Here is an 18,148-nt window from a genome sequence, read left to right as displayed (position 1 = left end):
ACCATCATATCAAGTTCAATGAGGTACCCTGAGGCTCCTTTTTTTTGTTCAGCAGCTATTGCTGAATGCCCCAATGTATGGACGTTGGATATAAACCTCACGCGAGGGGTGAAGGGATATAAGATCGAAATCGAAACCTCATGTTCATAACTGAAATTGAAAATCCAGATCAAATTCCTGTCTAATCTTTGCAGCTTAGGTCCTTATCAAATTCAACCATTCAAGAAAATGCTTTCCTGAACTATGTTTCCCAACACGTCCCACAGTTCTTAAAAAACAAAATAATGATATCTTCGAACAGCTCAATGTTCCCCCTTACTGCACACATTAACCAGTAACCACCACAATCATTCATATGAACGTGCATCGGTCAGGTGTCAAATCAGATACAACTTGGAAGTCATTAAATATCATGCATGGAGAAGCATAAAACATTTCCAATCAAAATTTCTTGGGGGAGAAATGCAAGAAATGGACCTAAGTCGATTCATCCATCAGTTTACTCTTCTCTGGTCATGGTCAGTGATCCTCAATCTTCTTCAAACCCTTCATGTCTGTTGTTTCGACCCTGCATTATAAGTGAAGATTCAGAAGCACGTGCCATTTCATAATAGGAAACATCTTAAACAAGAAATTACAATAAATTTATGAAACTGCTACTTCTATTTTGCTCGTCACTCTTCACTAACCCCCAGAGGGGAACAAGGACGGCTCACATGCAGTAACTCAGTACAAATCGTAGCCTGCGCTGCCACCTCATCATCTTGATGGCAATACTTTGAGACATAAGATAACTGTTTTATTAAATACCACTTCAGTATCTAGATAAACCCTATGATATATTCTTCTTGGAAGAAGGCACAAGACAATTCGTGTAGACAAGGTTGAATAAAGCCTATCTTTTCTTCAGACCCTTCACGCTGTTCACAAACTTTCAATCTTACTGAAAGTTCGTTTTAAATTATAATTGGTTTACTTACTCACTTATAACAAAACCAAAAGTATGACCAACACTCCAACAGAAAGGCATTGAAACAGGCAGGCAAAAAGTGGCAAGATCAATCAACCATCTGGGTCACATAACATGCTATTTATTTCTTTAGCTAGACACCGACACACAATAATTTGCACAAACAATCAGATATCCCTAAAGAACTTTCTAAGTGCACCATACAATTTAGTTAGGAAGGACAAAGAGATGACAGCTGATCAGGGGATGGTCATAGACTCTGATGGGTATATTCATAGCAAAGTGAGATGGACATCAAGAGATGTTTTAAAACTTACGTTGTACCATACAGCACAATCTTTTGAATCTTTGTGATCTCAGAACCCTGTTGATTGTCCTCAATAAAAATTGTCAAGCTGTTCAATTAATTAAGATCAATCAGCTGCTAGTTGAATATTTGAATAATCATAATGGAAGAAACCCAATGAAGTTAAGGGAATCAACTCACCTACGAACATTTTGGAATTTGACATACTTTAGAATTACTGGTTTCCCCTGTTAGATTACAATTGATCAATCACAGCATAATCTAATGCAAGCATGCTAGTGAAATATATCTGTAAATATCAGAAGATACCCTAAATATAGTTGGTGACTACCCACCAGAAGGTTGTCTGGAGATAAAACTGCTACATCACTAGGAGGGAAGTCACTGACATTACTGTCATTGATAAACAGTCAGCAAACAGTTGAGTCATGGGGCACAAATAATAAACAGATGCCATTTTAAATCCAGACTTCATACCTAAATCCCATGTGCTCCCTGTTGGAAAACAACTTGACAGTCTTAGGGCCTGAAAAAGAACTAGCATTAGATTCCTACTGTAATCATGGTCAACAGGAAGCACGTGCAGAAATAATAAGATCATATGTTCCAACCTAATTGCCGCTATAGTTCTGTTTAATCGATGTCCAGATTTATAGAGTGCGAGGGATATACTTAGAAAGTGTTCTAGTGAATACCTTCCTCTTCAGGTCCTCCGATAACAACGGAATAGAGTTTTACAACTTGTGTAAAAGGAATATATAGTAAAAGCTGCTCATCCGCATCACTCTCCAGATGCAAGCCATCATCTTCTCTGTAACCCTATTCACTAAACAATTAAAACTAAAAGGAAAAAAGCTAAAGAAGAAAACGAAAAGAGTCATCGAGGACATACAAACGCTAATCGCAACATGGCAAAAACAATAAAAAAATAAAAACTCTGGGTAACCCATCAAAATACCCCCAAAAAATGAATTTGAAAAATGCAACACTTTGATTTGATTTTAGAATCCTTGTTAATTCCCCTAGCCCTACTTATGTTCCAACGGTTCCGTCCGAGCAGAGGATTAAAATATAACACTCGTGTATAACTTGTTGATATGATTCTTCCCACCCTAAAAGGAGTTTTGCCAAATTTAATAACAAAATTTAACGATGAGTAAGATAAGCCATAACCAAAGTAAAAATACCTGTTTGAGAGAATTGGGAAGAGGGTTAGTAGAGCTCTGATTGAGGCATTCTACCCCAGACCAGTCTATGAAGTCTAACAGATCGACCTGATATGTCGGCCGATTGGTGGCAGCAAACCGAAACAAAAAAGAATCATTTATCTGAGATTGAAGGAATTTTAATAGCAAAAGGGAAACGAGAAGTACAAGATTTGCCCAAACAAACAGGAAAAACAGGAAAAGATCATACCTGGCTCTTGTGAATCGCACTAGCTGATTCTGCAGACATTGCTGATCGGCGCGAGAGACAGGGAAACAAGAGAGGAAGGAAAAGGGATAGAAAAGGGGAAGACTTGTTCGGGCGAGCCAAGCACGCGGCGAAGAACTGATAAACTGCATGTTTCCCGTATCAAACGACGCCGTATCGGATGAGCAAGCCACGAGTTCCATCCCCCCCCCCCCCAACCGGGTGATTGTTGTAACTTTCCAGTTTTCACTGGGAGCCTTCGCCCTTCAAGCCAGAGGAGAAATTCTTGCCTTTTTTTTTTTCCCAACGAAATATTTATTTTTTCATTAAACGCATAAATGGTCCACCATATCCAAAAACGGAAGAGAGATAAAAATAAAGAAATTCAACCACAGTTGAAACTTCTCCCAGGAAACATCTAAAAGAAATCTATGAGGAACCAGTGGTCTAGAAATCCAATCATTTGGGGCAGAACCAGTGTTAAAGCTATCAATTATAATTTTAGAATCGGCTTCAAGACAAACACCGTCAAGTTCATTTGTGCAAACAAACTCCACAGCGAGAGCCATTTGTATATACCCGTTATGTTATATTATCTATACTATATTCAATAAAAATATTATATATAATGCTAATTTAATCAAATAAAATTGATACATTATTATTTTTAATGAATTTATTTTTTGAAATAGAGTATCTTTTTAATTTTTTGTTTTTTCTTCTTTTTGTTATTATCAATGTTTATCCAACATAATATATTTTTATTGAATAGAATATGGATGATACAGTACATCGGATCTATCAAAAAAATTTTTTGTTTAGCAATTTTTTAATACTATTATATTTTTTTTATAATTGAATTTATGCAGAAGAGCAGAAAATATGCAGATAAAAAGGAATTGACAGTACATTCAAAGAAAATAGTGACAGTGAATGTGGATTATTTTGTTATGCAATTAAGGTTTGATTTTGATTGCATCCAACAATCTTCTATGTTGCAATAAATAAAGCCATTTGAGCGTAATCTCCCAAAGGCTCCGGTAAAATAAATAGCACTTAACTATATATATCATTATTTTTTAATAGTTATCTTATATTTTATTTATTTTTAATAAAGTAAGATATCTATGTAAATTCAGATTATTTTTGTTATCTTTGCTAATATTTTTAGATTATATGAATAGCATAAATAATTTTAGGATGATGGAATGTAATAAAAGGAGAACAAGATAATCAATCCCAACGAAATTTAAATCTAATAAAAAGAATTAGTTCTTTAAGGTGCTCATCTTTAACATCAAATTGTGCCTTCAACAAAATTGCTTTTATCAAGCAGATACTTGGGAGAAAGAACAAGACAACGGGGAGAAAAAGAGAGCGGTGCTAATAGGAGGAAAGGGCCAAGGAAAAAACACAAGCGATGCTGACGATAGTATACACTGAGAGAATAGCCAGGAACACACAGCTTATGGAAGGAATGTGAATATGGGAGAGTGAGTGTATGGACTATACGACATATGACAGTCATCATCCGCCATAAACTGCGCTGCCATTTATTTGTATACACATACTATACACTCTATGTTACACCCACAAATAAATAATAAGACTGAAGAAACAATCACATCAATCTGATAATTAAAGCCACCCGCCTGCCTCACTGCTAGCTGCCTGCTAATTCCACATGACCACACCAGTGGACAGCAACAGCATTACCATCCAATAGAGCCTCCCCGCACGGATTGAAATTGCTGCATCAAATATCACAATAATTAACTCTCCAAGCTTAATCTGAAATTGTCGTGCGACTCATTATGACCATTATGAATGCCTAACTTAATCTACTGCTTTAACATGCTTCTGTCGTGCTTATGCCTTGCTGTTTCCACATGTTTGTCTCCCTCAAACTCATATCACTCTTATTTTGGCTGGCATAGATAACGATAACAATGACGCCCATTGGATGTGGCATGTTTGACTTTCCACACGCACACGGTTCCTCGTCGAGGCAAACATTCTGTCTGTATTCTGTATGTTGGCTAAAGTTATATTTTTAGTCACTTTCATTCCAACGCCAGACTTCATTTCCCTGTGTCACCTACCTTCCCTATTAAATCAATCAACAAATCAACATAATTCGATGGTGGATTCATTCGGAGTCTCACCTGGATTAGCTTCACCGCCGTCACTGGAAGTTGAATCGGCCACCCTGATTCCAAGCCTTGAACAGTCGGACCCGATAGTGCCTTCCCAATTGAGTACCAAAAACTCTTTCGTCAATTCACGACTTCTTCATAAAAACCCATTTCTGGGGATAGATAAACAAGGGTGACACTAACAGTAACTATGCGCTTACATGAACTGTAACACGGGAAAACTGAAATATTGAGAAGATTGAAGTAATCCGAATCGCATTCACACGAGTGCGTACGTGTTCTGTTCCTCGTGCAATGACCCTCCCCGCAGTAAGCCCAATAGCAGGCTGACACATATTTTTGCAGAACAAATGGTTTTTTTTTAATGATAATAATAACAACTATAAGAAAAGGAAAGTATGTGCATATATGAATGAGAAGCAGTGGTGTTAAAATGCTCACGATCGAAGGCAGAGAGGTTGTAGGGATATTCCCTGTCAGGGACTGGAGGCGGAGCTGACTGGCAACCGTAGTCCAGGCTACCTGCGTGTGTTCTCTGTTATTCAGGTTCAAACGAAGAATATATATGCATCTTTCGAGTATCGGAATAGAAAAAACTGAAGAAATTAAGATGGGAATTCACATTCAGGAATGACGCATGGGAGAAAGTTGTTGGCATAGGTGTTATTGTCGTAATCTTTGGTTCGCTTCCAGCCAGAATCACATTCACAGATGAAGTTTAAGGGCAAACTTGTATTCACCACACACTTTCCCTTCCCACACTCCACTTGGTCACAAACCTTGTCTGCAACGCCCAATCAACTAAGTTAATCACTTCATGCTTCAAATTGAGAGAGAAACGAAAATAGGTATGAATACAAATTTAATTAAGCACCTAAAATATCATCCAGAGGACCTCCTTTAGCAGCCATGGGCATGAATATGACAACAACAGCTAGAAAGGCCAACAACCTGGAGGAGGCCATGCTGGTGTGTGTGTGTGTGTGTGTGTGTGTATAGAGAGAGAGAGAGAGGCAGAGAGGGGACCAAGGCAATTCAGATGAGAGGAGATCACAGGAGGATTTGTGCGCACATATACGATGGTGGCGGCCAATAAATATAGAAAATACTGTGCAGGGTTGATTCTTCTGGGTAAAGTCTAATAACTCCAGAATCATAAGAAAATGGCGGGTCGTTTCGACTATGTAAATTATTTGTTCCCTTAAATTTGCGATGACAGCTCGTTCATTACAATATTTAGTTTAGCTCTAAGTCGTCTCCTTCTTTCCACGCTATTGAAGACCTTCATGTTTGATAATGGCATTATTAAATTTGTCAACACGGGGACTGCTGATCTTACGGAATGAATAAAATATGTGTCTAGAACTTCCATCCACTGCAGCAGAACATAATAAATTGCTCGCTCCTTATCCAAACCCATTCTCTACCGTGCCAAAATTGACAGATTTTAACATGCATGATGCCACTCTTCTAGAAGAGTGAAAAGTAGGTCAGGAGTGTGTTTGATTTAAAAGGAAGAAGGAAGGGAAGAGATTTTAACAAAGGAGGGGAGAGAAAAGGAGAAGGAATCTTGCTAAACCTTCATTTGGTATGGGAAGAGAGGAGAGAGGAATCAATAATAAATTAATAATTTTATTTTTATCAATTTTAAATTGATTTTTATTTTTATTTTTACTTTGATTCATTACTAAAAATAGTTATATTATATTTTAGTAACTTTATTATTTTAAGGACATTCACGTATATTAATAACATTTTTTTAAAGAATAAATATATTTATATTATATTTTTTCAGTGTATCTAATAAAAAATATTAAAATTTTAGATAATAAAAATTACATATTAATTTTTGTAAAGTGATAAAATTTATTTAATTATAAGAAAGAAGGAGAATAATAATGCACAATTTTTTAATATCAAACACAATTTAAAATTTTTAAAATAATAAATAATTTAATTATAATTTTCTTTTTTCTCTTCCCTCCAAAAAAACCCTCAAATTGGAGGAGAAAACTAGGAGGGGAGAGGCCTCTCCCTTTAATTTTCTTAATCAAATAAAAGGTTCTCTTAATTTTTTTTTATTAAATGCCAACCAAATTATGGAAGGGGAACAAATCCCTCCCATCCCCCTTTTTTTTTTGAATAAAACTTAAAAATTATTTATAAATTGAAAACTAGACAACATAAGTAACCAAAATTCAATCAAAAGAAGAAGAGCAATCAATTATCATTCATCGCTTATTCTAATGTAATTCAAAAATTTCATCAAGTATACTTTTTTAGCAGGATCCCCTTTCTTTTAAAAACTTTCAACCAAACGCACCATTTTCAAAGATGTGTGTTTGCAGGTTGGGAGGGGGGAAGGTTGGAACGAGTAAGGAGAAAGAGGGAGTGATGAAAATGACCCGCAGGTAAAAAAACACAGAAAAAAAAAAACAAAAGAAGGACGTCAGTTGGCAATATAATATATGGCGTTGATGTGACTTAGGAGTATTATTATCTTAACACTGGACTAAATCAAAACCAAAATGTTATAACGGCATGGAGATGAGATCAAAGTCAGACGACGCACATGTTTGAACATTTAACTTCTAGAAACTCGGAATTCAGCTAATTCATATTTCACACTCGCATCTCTGATCCCCACAAACCATGTCACATCACATGTTTATTACAGTACCACCACCTTGATAAACAAGAAATTTCTTAACTAAGTGCTTCTTTACATTTTGGTTCATAACGTAACGTTTATTTTAACATATGATTCGAATAGTTAAATGTTTTTTTAATATAAAAAAGGAATATCGATCCATCCAGACTATTACAATCATTATTTAAAATAAAATGCTCCTGAGCTTTGTAGGAGGGGAGAGAATAGCGTGATGCCCCGGAGAAGCAAAACAGATCAAGTTCATCTTTCATAATCTTTTCATTTTCCATTTTTTTAGTATTTCTTTCTTGATTTCATTTTGAAGTTAAAATTCTCTTCTTTTAAGTAAATGATAATTAAATTATTATTTTTATTTTATACGCTGTTTCCATGGAAATGGAAAAAACCTAAAAAATTATAATACAATAACATAAAATCTGAATGGTCAACAAAATTTGTAGTAAAAAAAAAAAACGGAATCTAGTTTTTATCTTGTTTCCCATGGTATCATAGCGACCAAGTCCACGGTGACTGGAGGATATGGGTGAAGTTAACCGCCCCTGCCTCCAAAAGAAGAAAAGAAAATTGACTTTATGGGTTGTTTAATAAATGTATAATCGTAATGGGATCTTCACTTGTTTGTTTGAGTTTTCTTCCGAGGTTTTCTGGGAACAATTCTGCTTTCTGGATTCGGAGTAGATTTGGTGAATTAGGTGGGAGCTTCAATTGCGCATTCAGTAGCTGCCTTAGGGCTCTTGGGGGATTCAACATGACTTTGAACCACTTGCTGATAAAAATAAAGGACCGTTTAATTTTATAACCCGCTCGTAAATAATGAGAAGTGCACTTCAAAGTTTGAGGAGTACATGGAGCCGGTTGAGGGAATGGAGTGGCAAGTGGCTGTACCGGCGGAAGTCATTGCAGGCCGAAGCTATTTATAATAATCAATCCTACTATTACTGAACATGCACAAGAATGACACCAAACCATGAAACCAATACACACACACATATATATATGATCAGGAAGCTTAGCTCCAATATTCAAGCGTTCCCAACTCTAACATTGCTTGGTGCAAATGGGGAAGGCGAGCGAGTGGATCAGAAACTTGCTGGTAGGAAAGAAGCAAGAGAAATACAAGCAGATCGGACAGAAGGGCGACGGTGAGACGGAGAGCCACAGCCCCAGAGTGAAGCGCCGATGGAGCTTCGGAAGAAAATCGGTCAAGGTAACAGAGCATAGATTGTCCGCCTCTTTCGATTTAACTGACTCCGCTAAGCTCCGAATACGGGAGATCCTCCAAGCTCAACCTCGCAGATCTTCTGACATCCAAAACGCCGCCGCTACTAAGATTCAAGCTGCTTTTCGCGCATATTTGGTATCATTACGTTTCCCGCATTCTGTATTGCAGCTTTGCTTGCATTCCAAGTTTTAGGCACTCGCGTGTCCGTGGAGTTAACACAGTTCGAACAAAATTTCTCAGGGAAGAAGAGCATTGCATGCTCTGAGGGGACTAGTCAAGTTGCAGGCATTAGTGAGAGGGCACCTTGTAAGGAAGCAGACAACCAACGCACTGCGCGGCATGCATGCCTTGATGACCATTCAAGTCAGAGCCCGAATCCTCCGAATCCTGATGGCTCAACAATCAAGCCTTCTAGAGAAGCAGCCTTCACAGCTTAGAGTAATGCCTCTCCCCACAAGTTACGTGCAAGATTATGAAGTGAGCTTTCCTCAAACCTTTCTGCTTAACTTTGATATGAATTAATTTGATGCTAAGGGAATTCCCGTCTCTTGGGAATGGTTTGTGCAGGAATCAAAGCATACGAATCTGAGAGAAACGTTAGGAGTTTTAAAAACCAGAAGTGCCCGTCTAGACGGTCCACCTCGTAAGAGCACAGAGCATGATTCCGGGACGTTGATTTCAAAGCATCTTTCGGATCTTTCGGTTTGGAAGCGACTCCATCAATACTCAGCACCAAACAGCCCTGCGGACTGCATGACCATGTCTGGATTAACTCCAACGGAGGGCTTGTCCACTTCTCTGCGTCATCACCAATCGTATTCACGCGAACCGAATTACATGACAAGAACAGTGTCATCAAGGGCCAAAGCTCGGTCTGAGAGTGAGCCAAAACAATGACTCGGGCGTGGGATCAGGCACATGATCAAGCCTATAGAACCATTGGATGGTCGAACGCTGCGTTCATTCTCAAACTCCAGACGTTTCAACCTTGGATAATTTGAGCGTTCATTCTCATTGAAGGTTGCCGGGTCCATAACAGGGCGAGAAATTGAATTCGAAGGGTTAGTGCTTTCTTGGAAGAATGGCTGGCTGGTACGCTTCTGTCGTAATTTCAAATGTTAGTTGTAGTTGTAGCGTAGCGCTTTCGAGTCATGACCGAGTCCGGGTCCGTATCACCGACCAATTACATACTTGTCGGAGCAGAACTGTAGTAGTGAAGCAATATCATGAATTATCTGCACGCAGGATGGAATGGGTAACCCATCCAAGCATCGAAAAAGCAGCACAATGCCATGATGCTTCGCGAACCAAAATTTTAAATTGGAGTAACTTATGAACAAACTTTCTTCTTGTAATTGGAGTTTTTCTCTTTCATTTTGTAGATTTACCCTTCCATTCACTATAAATCACTGCGTATAAGACTCGTCACGCTGCATGTGATTTTCTCATCTAGTTGAAGGAAAAAAAACCGCAGCGGCAGGGTAAACTTGGAAGCACCATCAGCGTCGCCTTCAAGTTTATTTCACAAGTGATTGCTCGACATAATGTTATTTAAAAAAAAAAAAAAAAGAATCAGTCAGTCAGGAATTATATTATGAAGATGTCTGTTTCTTCCTCAATTTTCAGATTGTGTCCTTGGCATAACATGATTCGGTAACTGGGGAAAAATGTTTGCCGAATCCTTACAATCTACAAAACCAGCAGCAATCTAGTTCCCGACATTCTACGAAAAGGCTAAAAAAATATATATATCAAACTCTACAAAGTGGTTACGAGTTAGAATGATAACTCAAGTACAGTAGTTTAAACTTCAAAGGGATTCTTCACGGTTGAGTGTTTTCCTTGAAGCTTTTACTCAACCATATAGCAGTTTCACGTGGAGAGACCTTCCCAGGTCCAAACGGCTTCAACAAGACCCCAAGTTCTTCATATCTTTCCTGCTGTAGCAACCTTGCACTAAATTCCAGCAACCCTTCTAAGGCTTCAGCTCTTTGTTGATATGATGAAGTGTCAAAATGCCTGCGGCGCCAGTCTGAAGAGGTATGGCTTGATGCACCGGCAGTTGCATTTTGATCAGAGGAGCCGCTTTTCACCTCATCATTTTCCTCATACACGCTGCATTTGGTTCTTTGCAAGGCATCGGTCAAACTAGGCCTGACAGCAGCTCTATCAGATACCTCAACAGTGCATTTATCTTTCATGATTGAACGATCACCACAGGGCGGGGAGACTGACGAACCCTGTGCAGAGGTTGATGAAGTTCTATTAACGGGAAACAGTGGACCCTCAAACGATGTTAATGGGAATTCAGCTATCCTGTCAATTCGGGGAGAGTTTACTGAAATATGAGGTGATTTTGCATGGCCAAGAACAGCACCTCTTTCTGGTAACGGAAATGATGCTCTGCGAGTTGCATGGAGCGATTTTCTGGCATTGTGTGAAATAGGATGCTGCAAGCAATCATTTAAGTAAAAAAAAAACAAAGAAAAAAAGAAACTTCATATAATATAGCATCTATTAACACAACCTGTCCCCTTCTCCCTCAGCCCAAGAAAAAACACCAAAAAATCTGCAAACTTCTATTATGTCTTACCAGCTCACGATTCCTTGAAAACTCCATCTGTTTCTTAGGGCTGGCAAAAGTTTTTGACGATGTCAATCTTGGAGTTCTGGAAATGCTTGAATTCCTGGAAACACCAGGCTTACGGATTTTGTTCACTCCAGGGCTATCCCCAACGCACAGTTCTGCTAGCGGGTGATTCAAATGATCCGGAGTGCAATCTATTTCTAAGGTAGAGCATGCAGAATCTTGCTCAGCTCCAGATATGCTAGGATTCAAAGTCCGGTCATTTTTAAAAGAATTCCACTTATCCCTGCAGGTGGAAGTAGGATCATCTCCTGGCTCCACAAATCTAGTTTTCTTCGTGTATTTGGAGCCTGGCCAATGGGCCGGGAGCGTACTTCGTCTGGGGTTACTGATTTTAAAATGGATCTTGAGAATGTAAGGTTGAAGATGAGGGTGCCCAAGCAACTCTGCGGCCTGCCACCACAAATACACTTCAAATGGAAAAATAGTTCCATGCAACAGATTGAATCTGTCTGCAACTACTTGAGTGTCAGTGAATAGTGCATCAACCAGCAGCATACAGTTGATCAATGACAAAGCCAATTACACATTATGCACAGTGTCGCATGTTATTCATAGTACATAAATTATTATAGGTCAGAAGAGAACCAAAGAATATACATACACTAGGTCTAAGCTCTGGATTTTTCCGCAGCATGCTTTTAACAAGACCACGACTGCCAAAAGGAAATAAAAATATTATTACATCAACTGTATTATCCATAATATAACCATTGATATATATTATTTTACATGAAAGCCCGCTTTCAATGGTCATTTTTAAAAAAATGAAAATGAAAATGATGGATCCATTCAAAGAATGCTGTCCAATACAAAAAGAGCCCTGGTGTTACAAAAGAAGAGACCAAGGGCCAAGGATACAAAACAGACCAAGCTTCAAAAAACTAAGTGGCCTGATTACTATTCAAAGTCTTATACATATCAAGAGCTCTGAGAGTATGGCTAGCATTAGGTATGACTTCATTGAATAGGCTATAAACATTTAAGTGTTCTGTAGAAAGATCCCTCTGTTTCTCATATCCCATATTTGCTAGCACATAATGCCGAAGGTTAGCCTCCATGTCAGACTGTTACCACAAGGGTGGATGTTGGAGGTAAACCACTTTCAATTGTCTTTAAAACTTTAACTAACCAACAGTTGGTATTATTGGGCAATTTAAGCCGCTAGGCTTATGGGAATGCTATCTATGCCAATGCAAGCCTCGCAAATGTGATTTGCCACAGGCAAAATTAACCAAAATAACTAAAATTGATGAAGAAAGGAAAAACTTACAATGCACCAGAATACTTTGTTGGCAGTGGGGCCACTATGGACTTGTTAATCTTGTTTATCAGTGCTTGTATATCCTGCTTGATGAAATTAAAAAGTAAAAAGAAAATTTAATAAAGATGCAAGTTAGAATTCTACAAGTCTTCCAGAGATCATAAAGCCATGCACAAAGTTGCGTGCTGCCATGCTCATAACTGAGTGAAAATATGCTCAATGGTCAATAAACTACCAAATTCTAAAACATCAAATTTGGAAAAAGGGTGAAACTAAGTTAATAATAGCACTAAGCATTTCTTTTTTAAAAAAATCTCTATTGAAACTTGAGTTCAGCGTTCAGTTCACAGAACAAAAAATTGTTGACAGGAGTAATGTAATGAAAATTTCAGACGATTAGTTTCATCCAATACACAATAAACTGAATTATTTTCATAAAGCAGTTGAGATGATAGTGTTAAACAAGCTCCGAAAAGACAAGCTAGAGATAAACGAACTTTTTAGCCAAGGGAAAAAAAAACTTACAAATGCTTTAAAAGCAGGCTTATGTGCCGTCATTTCATATATACAACATCCTGGATGGCACATTTTAGAGGTCATTAATACATACTAGTTAACAAGACAATGAGAAATTTACCAAGGAGAAATAATCATATAATTTGCAGATACTTACCCAAAGACCAAATATCTGATTTAGAACCATAAGGAATATCAGCAAGGAGCTCAGGGCACATGTAGCTAGGTGTTCCCACGACCTAAGTCAAAAGACAAAGCAAAACCACTCTTATCATTAATTAATGATCCCAAGTCATGCCAAAGTCACAATCAGAAGTTTAACTCAATTTATATCTTCCAAAAATCTTACAGAAGAAGCAAGATCATCTGAAGTCAACATTTTGGCAAGTCCAAAATCACCTGCTTGATCATTAAGTTCTTGTAAGCAAAATCGCCATGTCCATTTTCTTTCCCATAAAAAAAAAAAAAGTAGTCTTCTTGGCTGAGAAACAACAGAGCAACTTACCAAGGCGTATGTCTTGATCTTTCGTCAAAAATATATTCGAACACTGATCAGTATCATGTGATTTTTTTTTCCATTAGTATACAGCTTTAGAGAACCAGGAACAAATAATATCACTACTACTAATTACAAAGAGATAACTGCAGCTCACCTTGACATCCCGATGAAGAATATGGTTCATGTGCAAGTAGTCAAGTGCCATAAGAAGCTGAACAAGCCACTTGCAAAGTTTCTGCAGACAGAGAGTGCTTCAAGACATGCATATCCAAATGCTAATAGATATTTTAGCCCATTTCCTCTTACCGACTTACCCCCCGGGGGGGGGGTAAATGAAGATATATTGTGGATTCAGCAGGGACAAAACAAATTGGTATTACCTCCTCTGGAAAAAGAATTCCATTTGCTTTTTTTATAGCTTCCGCCCTGTAATTCAATCCATATTGATTTTAATAACGCTAACAATGCTACAATTTACAAAAGTCACCAAATAGAAGGAGAAAGAACTATGAATTGCAAGAAAGAAGGAGTTAAAGAAAAGGACTTACATATCTCCACCCTCACAGTAACCTATAATGATGCACACATAGCAACCCTGAGAAGCAAAGCATCAACACACACCAACATGAAGCAGTTGTGATTAATTTTTGTATTGCCCGCAACAATAATAAATAAAGCACAAATTCTTATCATAGAAGGAAATAGACAAATCAACAATAATGAGAGGTGTGTGAAATTTTATGTTTAAACAAGTAAGAAAGTTAACGTGAATATATTCGTTGAAGATTAATACGAACCATCAAGCTCAACAGTATTACACTACGTGAATGAAACAAACAACATATTCAACGTTGGTGTTGCCTAAGATAAGACCAAGAATTAAATTTCTTGAATTCTTTTACAGAGACCGCTAAAAGCTTGAGGGTAAGCTTCAAGCAGAAAGCATTCTAGTAATTAACTGAAGGAGATAAAGTGATTACCTTCTCTACCCATGAATCTTTATACTCCACAATAAATGGATTTCTGAACTTAGAGATTAGCTCCATCTATAAAGGCAAAGAACTGAGATGTAAGAGACATCATAATTCACTTGTTAAAATCATTATCCAGCACTAACCTCCTGGTGCGCAGATCTACGAGACCGCTCAGTTTGGCGGGCCAGGCGGATCTTCTTCAGCACATATCTATATTAAAAGAAAAAGAAAACAGCACTTTCAGCAATGCATTATGACATCGGCTTTGCATGATCATAATAGTTTAAAGTAGATAATTTAGCAGAAACAAATGAAAAGGCAATACGGGTTTCTTTCTCACTTCTTCTTCTCATGCTTATGCCTCACAAGAAGAGCAGAACCAAAAGCACCTTTTCCAATTTGCTCCAGTATTTCATACTGCTCCATGAGTTCAACAAGAGATTAACCTTCTCCTAGAAGCAAACCAAATTTAGCAAGTTTGGTCCTTATGAAAAGGTGAAAAAAGAAAATAGCTAAGCCGTACTGGAAAGTCGAAGCATCAACAATCGAAAAAAAGGGACGAAGTTAATAGTGGTTCTAAATGACCTTTTTTCCTTCTCTTTATAGTTTATACTTTCTCAAGAAATAAGAAAAGAGGATTGCAATGCAGTAGTGATTATTCACAAAACTGTATCCAACGCCCAGGTATCTATAATAAAATCAAGAAGAGAGAAAAAATAAACAGCGAGTGTTGAGGGGGGGGGGATACCGCAAGCTTATAAAGCTGGCCAGTCACTATGAACAATATACAGCAAAGTTAAGATGATGAGGTCTATGAAAAACAGACATTGGATCACATCAAGTTAACCATGAAAGTTCAAGGATCAAAGGGAAAAACTCTAAACAAAACTTTAGCAACGTATTTTGAATTTGACCAAAAATAGTAATTGGACAGAATAATGGTGGATAATTGATGCTACGTTCGACCAGCAGAGGCCCGACGAAGCACCGGCGATAGAACTCTGGCAAACAAATTGGTGGTAATAGGAAGATAAAAAAAACGCCATGTTCCTTTCCCTATACATACATACATATGCATATACATATATATATATATATATTCAAACAGACTAACATTGCCGATAATGCGATTAAGGCATTGCAAAAAGCAAGGAAGAAAGTAAATTATAACAGACAGAGAGTGTCTCAAAGTCAAATACGGGAGAAAATAATAAAATCGAAGTAAATCGAAGCAAGCACTAAAATGCAACCGTGAAAATAGCAAACGCAGGAACCAAAGACGAATCGAGATAGTGGATAAACATATATAGAAGAGTAACGAAGGGCTCGGAGAGGGTAAAATCAAGAGGCGATTGAACTTCGAACAAGAGGAAAATAGGGAAGACATAATGCACCTGAGTACAGTAAGAAGTGAGACAGATCGAAGGGATTCAAAACGAGAGGAGAAGAGAAGAAGCTGAGAATGAGAGCCGTGACATGGGTAGAAGAGCTGGAAGACGAAAGCGCAGTTGAGGAAGGAGCAAAGGAAGAAGTAGCGGCAGCAGAGGAAGTAGAAGAAGAGCTCCGCCATTCTCGTTGGGAGTAAAAAAAGGGCAGAGAGAGTGGGGGGGGGGGATGTGCGAGTGTGAGATTATTATAATGTAATTTATGAAAGCGAGGGATAGTATGCCAGAGGCAGGGGGGAGCCCCGGGAGAGATTTTGGGTGTTAGATGCGGAACATGAAAGTGTTGGAAGGCAGGAAAAGAAACGATGGGGTCAACATGGAAGTGAATACTGATGACCAGGCCTTCTAAAGATGTAGGAGTTGTTATTTATTGACTACTACTATATCATTATAGGTGTTGTGTCGAAAGAAGCAGAAAGTAAAAAGAAGGGAAGGTGGGGGTGTCTCCAAGTCACAGCTACAGTGTCGACACCTTCTGAGTACGCTGCGTGCGTTCAACTTTATCGATCCCTTTCTTTTTGTCGTTGCTTCATGCCCTTGCCGCTCAACTACTCAAATTTATCCTTTCTTTATTTCTAGCTCTAGGGATCCGCTTCCGTTGCCATTTTTTCTCCAACTCTGGGTGCAAGTGCAACAAAGCCACGCAAATTATTCCACGTGTTACTGCTTTCATAGCCTCCTCAAAAACACCAGAGCCAGTTCCGCTGCACTAGTTGTAGGCTTAAACATGTCTAGTGAGATCCTCAAAATATAATAACATATTATTATCATTGTTAATACGATCTAATAAAATTGGTAAACACCTCCCTCCTCCAATCGACCTTTTTTTTTAATCTTGACCAGTTTGAAGGAGACTGGCTAAGTGAATTAAAAAAAAAACACACAATAAGATAAACCACGCTACGATTTTGCGTAATTAAAAAAAAAAAATATGTTCAGCGCATGGTTATTTTTGTCGTTATAACTACATGTTTGAATTTGTTTTTTTTTTTACCTTAAATGAATGATATCACTTGATGGAGGGTTGTGAAGATTCACAATAAATTTTTGTCAAACGACTAGATTGTGATTATTGATAATTAATTGATAGTACAATGCCGCTCTTCTTGTTTTGTTTCGGGAGGAACAATACACATGGAAGGGGAACATACACTGTTGTCAGGAATTATAAGGTACGAAAACGGAGGGAAGGAAGTAGAATAAGGAAAATTGAGTTGGGATTGATGAGGAGATGTTGGAGGACAGTGGAGGCAGATAGAGAAGCGAGAGGCATTAAAGCACTCACCAGAGAGAAATGCGATGAAGTTTGCTGGGCTCTTTTTCACGGCCCTATAATAACGCACCTAACACTGTACCGCCATCTCCTGCCTTCCCTTCTCATTTTTCTCCTCATGCCACGCCCCAGCTCTCCTTTACTCTCTCCAACTTAAATTGACATCAATAGTTAACGAAATATAAGAAATAATTTGTTCGGCAAATACGGTAACAATGGCCAATGGGCGTCAGGGGATGAAAATCTTACTTGCATTTCAGTAAATTAACTCATCTCGCCGCTCCCTTCGCTCTCGCCCGCTTTTTTTCCAACCAAATGGGCCCCATCTTCATAACTGCATCAATGGATGTATATGCCCAACGGTACTGATTCATCTTGTCAACAGACCCTACGAATTCTTCATGCAATCATCCGCTTCCCCCTGCATACCGCATCATTCATTAATTATTCAACTCGAATCTGGATTCCAATACACACACACACACTCGTAGCATTAATCATCCCAAGCCTGGCTCATGCAGCGAGGCACTCATCATTTGTCTCCTACCCTGGATTCTGAAAAAACACGGCGAATAATTAAAGACATTCATGTCCGGGGAAAACGGTTTACAGGCGTCACATGACTCCCGGATCTCAACCGCGACAAGAGAGACCCGGTTCTGGAAAAGGGTCTCCGCATCCAATATTCGTTGTTACCACGGTGGGTGGTCAAAAGGGCTTCATTTCACACGACGCACCAAAAAGAGCATGCAAAAGTAGACCAACCCGCTGGTCATTCAGTTGGATGCTTG

The 18,148-nt window shown here is 38.3% G+C and overlaps 4 protein-coding genes across 8 annotated transcripts; 1 reads left to right on the top strand and 3 right to left on the bottom strand.

Annotated features, from left to right (window-relative positions):
- Positions 1–126: 126 nt before the first annotated feature.
- LOC129321921 (PITH domain-containing protein At3g04780) lies at positions 127–2,884 on the bottom strand. 2 transcript variants are annotated; one of them, XM_054967903.1, is made up of 8 exons: positions 2,694–2,875; positions 2,465–2,551; positions 1,973–2,096; positions 1,755–1,803; positions 1,613–1,670; positions 1,458–1,504; positions 1,288–1,365; positions 127–568 (listed from the first exon to the last, which is right to left on the bottom strand). In XM_054967903.1, exons 1-8 carry the CDS (start codon positions 2,730–2,732, stop codon positions 520–522), a joined length of 531 nt encoding a protein of 176 aa, XP_054823878.1. In that variant the 5' UTR covers positions 2,733–2,875; the 3' UTR covers positions 127–519. The 2 variants fall into 2 exon arrangements, with proteins under 2 accessions (XP_054823878.1, XP_054823887.1); XM_054967912.1 differs by lacking the exon at positions 1,288–1,365 and having other exon boundaries at positions 2,694–2,884.
- Positions 2,885–4,098: 1,214 nt separating this feature from the next.
- On the bottom strand, positions 4,099–6,000 carry LOC129291733 (uncharacterized). The gene is made up of 6 exons (XM_054929244.1): positions 5,721–6,000; positions 5,469–5,630; positions 5,288–5,368; positions 5,047–5,172; positions 4,856–4,936; positions 4,099–4,441 (listed from the first exon to the last, which is right to left on the bottom strand). Exons 1-6 carry the CDS (start codon positions 5,809–5,811, stop codon positions 4,365–4,367), a joined length of 618 nt encoding a protein of 205 aa, XP_054785219.1. The 5' UTR covers positions 5,812–6,000; the 3' UTR covers positions 4,099–4,364.
- Positions 6,001–8,205: 2,205 nt separating this feature from the next.
- Positions 8,206–10,220, top strand: LOC129285968 (protein IQ-DOMAIN 19-like). Its single transcript, XM_054921986.1, has 3 exons — positions 8,206–8,874; positions 8,980–9,216; positions 9,307–10,220. Exons 1-3 carry the CDS (start codon positions 8,575–8,577, stop codon positions 9,634–9,636), a joined length of 867 nt encoding a protein of 288 aa, XP_054777961.1. The 5' UTR covers positions 8,206–8,574; the 3' UTR covers positions 9,637–10,220.
- Positions 10,221–10,326: 106 nt separating this feature from the next.
- Positions 10,327–17,763, bottom strand: LOC129285949 (serine/threonine-protein kinase Nek2-like). Of its 4 annotated transcripts, XM_054921956.1 has the most exons (16): positions 17,607–17,763; positions 17,370–17,509; positions 14,980–15,091; positions 14,783–14,849; positions 14,646–14,711; positions 14,214–14,260; positions 14,046–14,091; positions 13,820–13,900; positions 13,672–13,714; positions 13,516–13,565; positions 13,324–13,405; positions 13,176–13,225; positions 12,660–12,736; positions 11,991–12,042; positions 11,333–11,779; positions 10,327–11,189 (listed from the first exon to the last, which is right to left on the bottom strand). In XM_054921956.1, the coding sequence occupies exons 3-16, from the start codon at positions 15,063–15,065 to the stop codon at positions 10,563–10,565; spliced, it is 1,821 nt and encodes a 606-aa protein (XP_054777931.1). In that variant the 5' UTR covers positions 15,066–15,091; positions 17,370–17,509; positions 17,607–17,763; the 3' UTR covers positions 10,327–10,562. The 4 variants fall into 4 exon arrangements, with proteins under 4 accessions (XP_054777931.1, XP_054777939.1, XP_054777924.1 ...); XM_054921964.1 differs by lacking the exon at positions 17,370–17,509 and having other exon boundaries at positions 17,607–17,753; XM_054921949.1 differs by lacking the exons at positions 17,370–17,509; positions 17,607–17,763 and adding an exon at positions 16,034–16,445.
- Positions 17,764–18,148: the final 385 nt, after the last annotated feature.

The sequence above is a fragment of the Prosopis cineraria genome, unplaced genomic scaffold, assembly GCF_029017545.1.
Source record: "Prosopis cineraria cultivar Desert tree isolate PC_DT_omini unplaced genomic scaffold, ASM2901754v1 PC1, whole genome shotgun sequence".
Taxonomy (NCBI): Eukaryota; Viridiplantae; Streptophyta; class Magnoliopsida; order Fabales; family Fabaceae; genus Prosopis; species Prosopis cineraria.
This window is presented reverse-complemented; position numbering and strand designations above follow the sequence as displayed.

Excerpts from the sequence above, each read along its gene's own strand:
- LOC129321921 (XM_054967903.1), bottom strand. The coding sequence starts at position 2,732 with ATGTCTGCAGAATCAGCTAGTGCGATTCACAAGAGCCAG. Across the intron at positions 1,505-1,612 it reads TATCTCCAGACAACCTTCTG|GGGAAACCAGTAATTCTAAA; the intron begins GTGGGTAGTCAC and ends GTAATCTAACAG. Across the intron at positions 1,366-1,457 it reads AAATTCCAAAATGTTCGTAG|CTTGACAATTTTTATTGAGG; the intron begins GTGAGTTGATTC and ends TTAATTGAACAG.
- LOC129291733 (XM_054929244.1), bottom strand. The coding sequence starts at position 5,811 with ATGGCCTCCTCCAGGTTGTTGGCCTTTCTAGCTGTTGTTGTCATATTC. Across the intron at positions 4,937-5,046 it reads TTTCCCGTGTTACAGTTCAT|GCACTATCGGGTCCGACTGT; the intron begins GTAAGCGCATAG and ends TCAATTGGGAAG. Across the intron at positions 4,442-4,855 it reads CGGCGGTGAAGCTAATCCAG|CAATTTCAATCCGTGCGGGG; the intron begins GTGAGACTCCGA and ends TATTTGATGCAG.
- LOC129285968 (XM_054921986.1), top strand. The coding sequence starts at position 8,575 with ATGGGGAAGGCGAGCGAGTGGATCAGAAACTTGCTGGTAGGAAAGAAG. Across the intron at positions 8,875-8,979 it reads CTGCTTTTCGCGCATATTTG|GGAAGAAGAGCATTGCATGC; the intron begins GTATCATTACGT and ends AAAATTTCTCAG. Across the intron at positions 9,217-9,306 it reads GTTACGTGCAAGATTATGAA|GAATCAAAGCATACGAATCT; the intron begins GTGAGCTTTCCT and ends TGGTTTGTGCAG.
- LOC129285949 (XM_054921956.1), bottom strand. The coding sequence starts at position 15,065 with ATGGAGCAGTATGAAATACTGGAGCAAATTGGAAAAGGTGCTTTTGGT. Across the intron at positions 14,092-14,213 it reads TACTGTGAGGGTGGAGATAT|GGCGGAAGCTATAAAAAAAG; the intron begins GTAAGTCCTTTT and ends ATTGAATTACAG. Across the intron at positions 12,737-13,175 it reads AGCCTGCTTTTAAAGCATTT|CAGGATATACAAGCACTGAT; the intron begins GTAAGTTTTTTT and ends AATTTCATCAAG.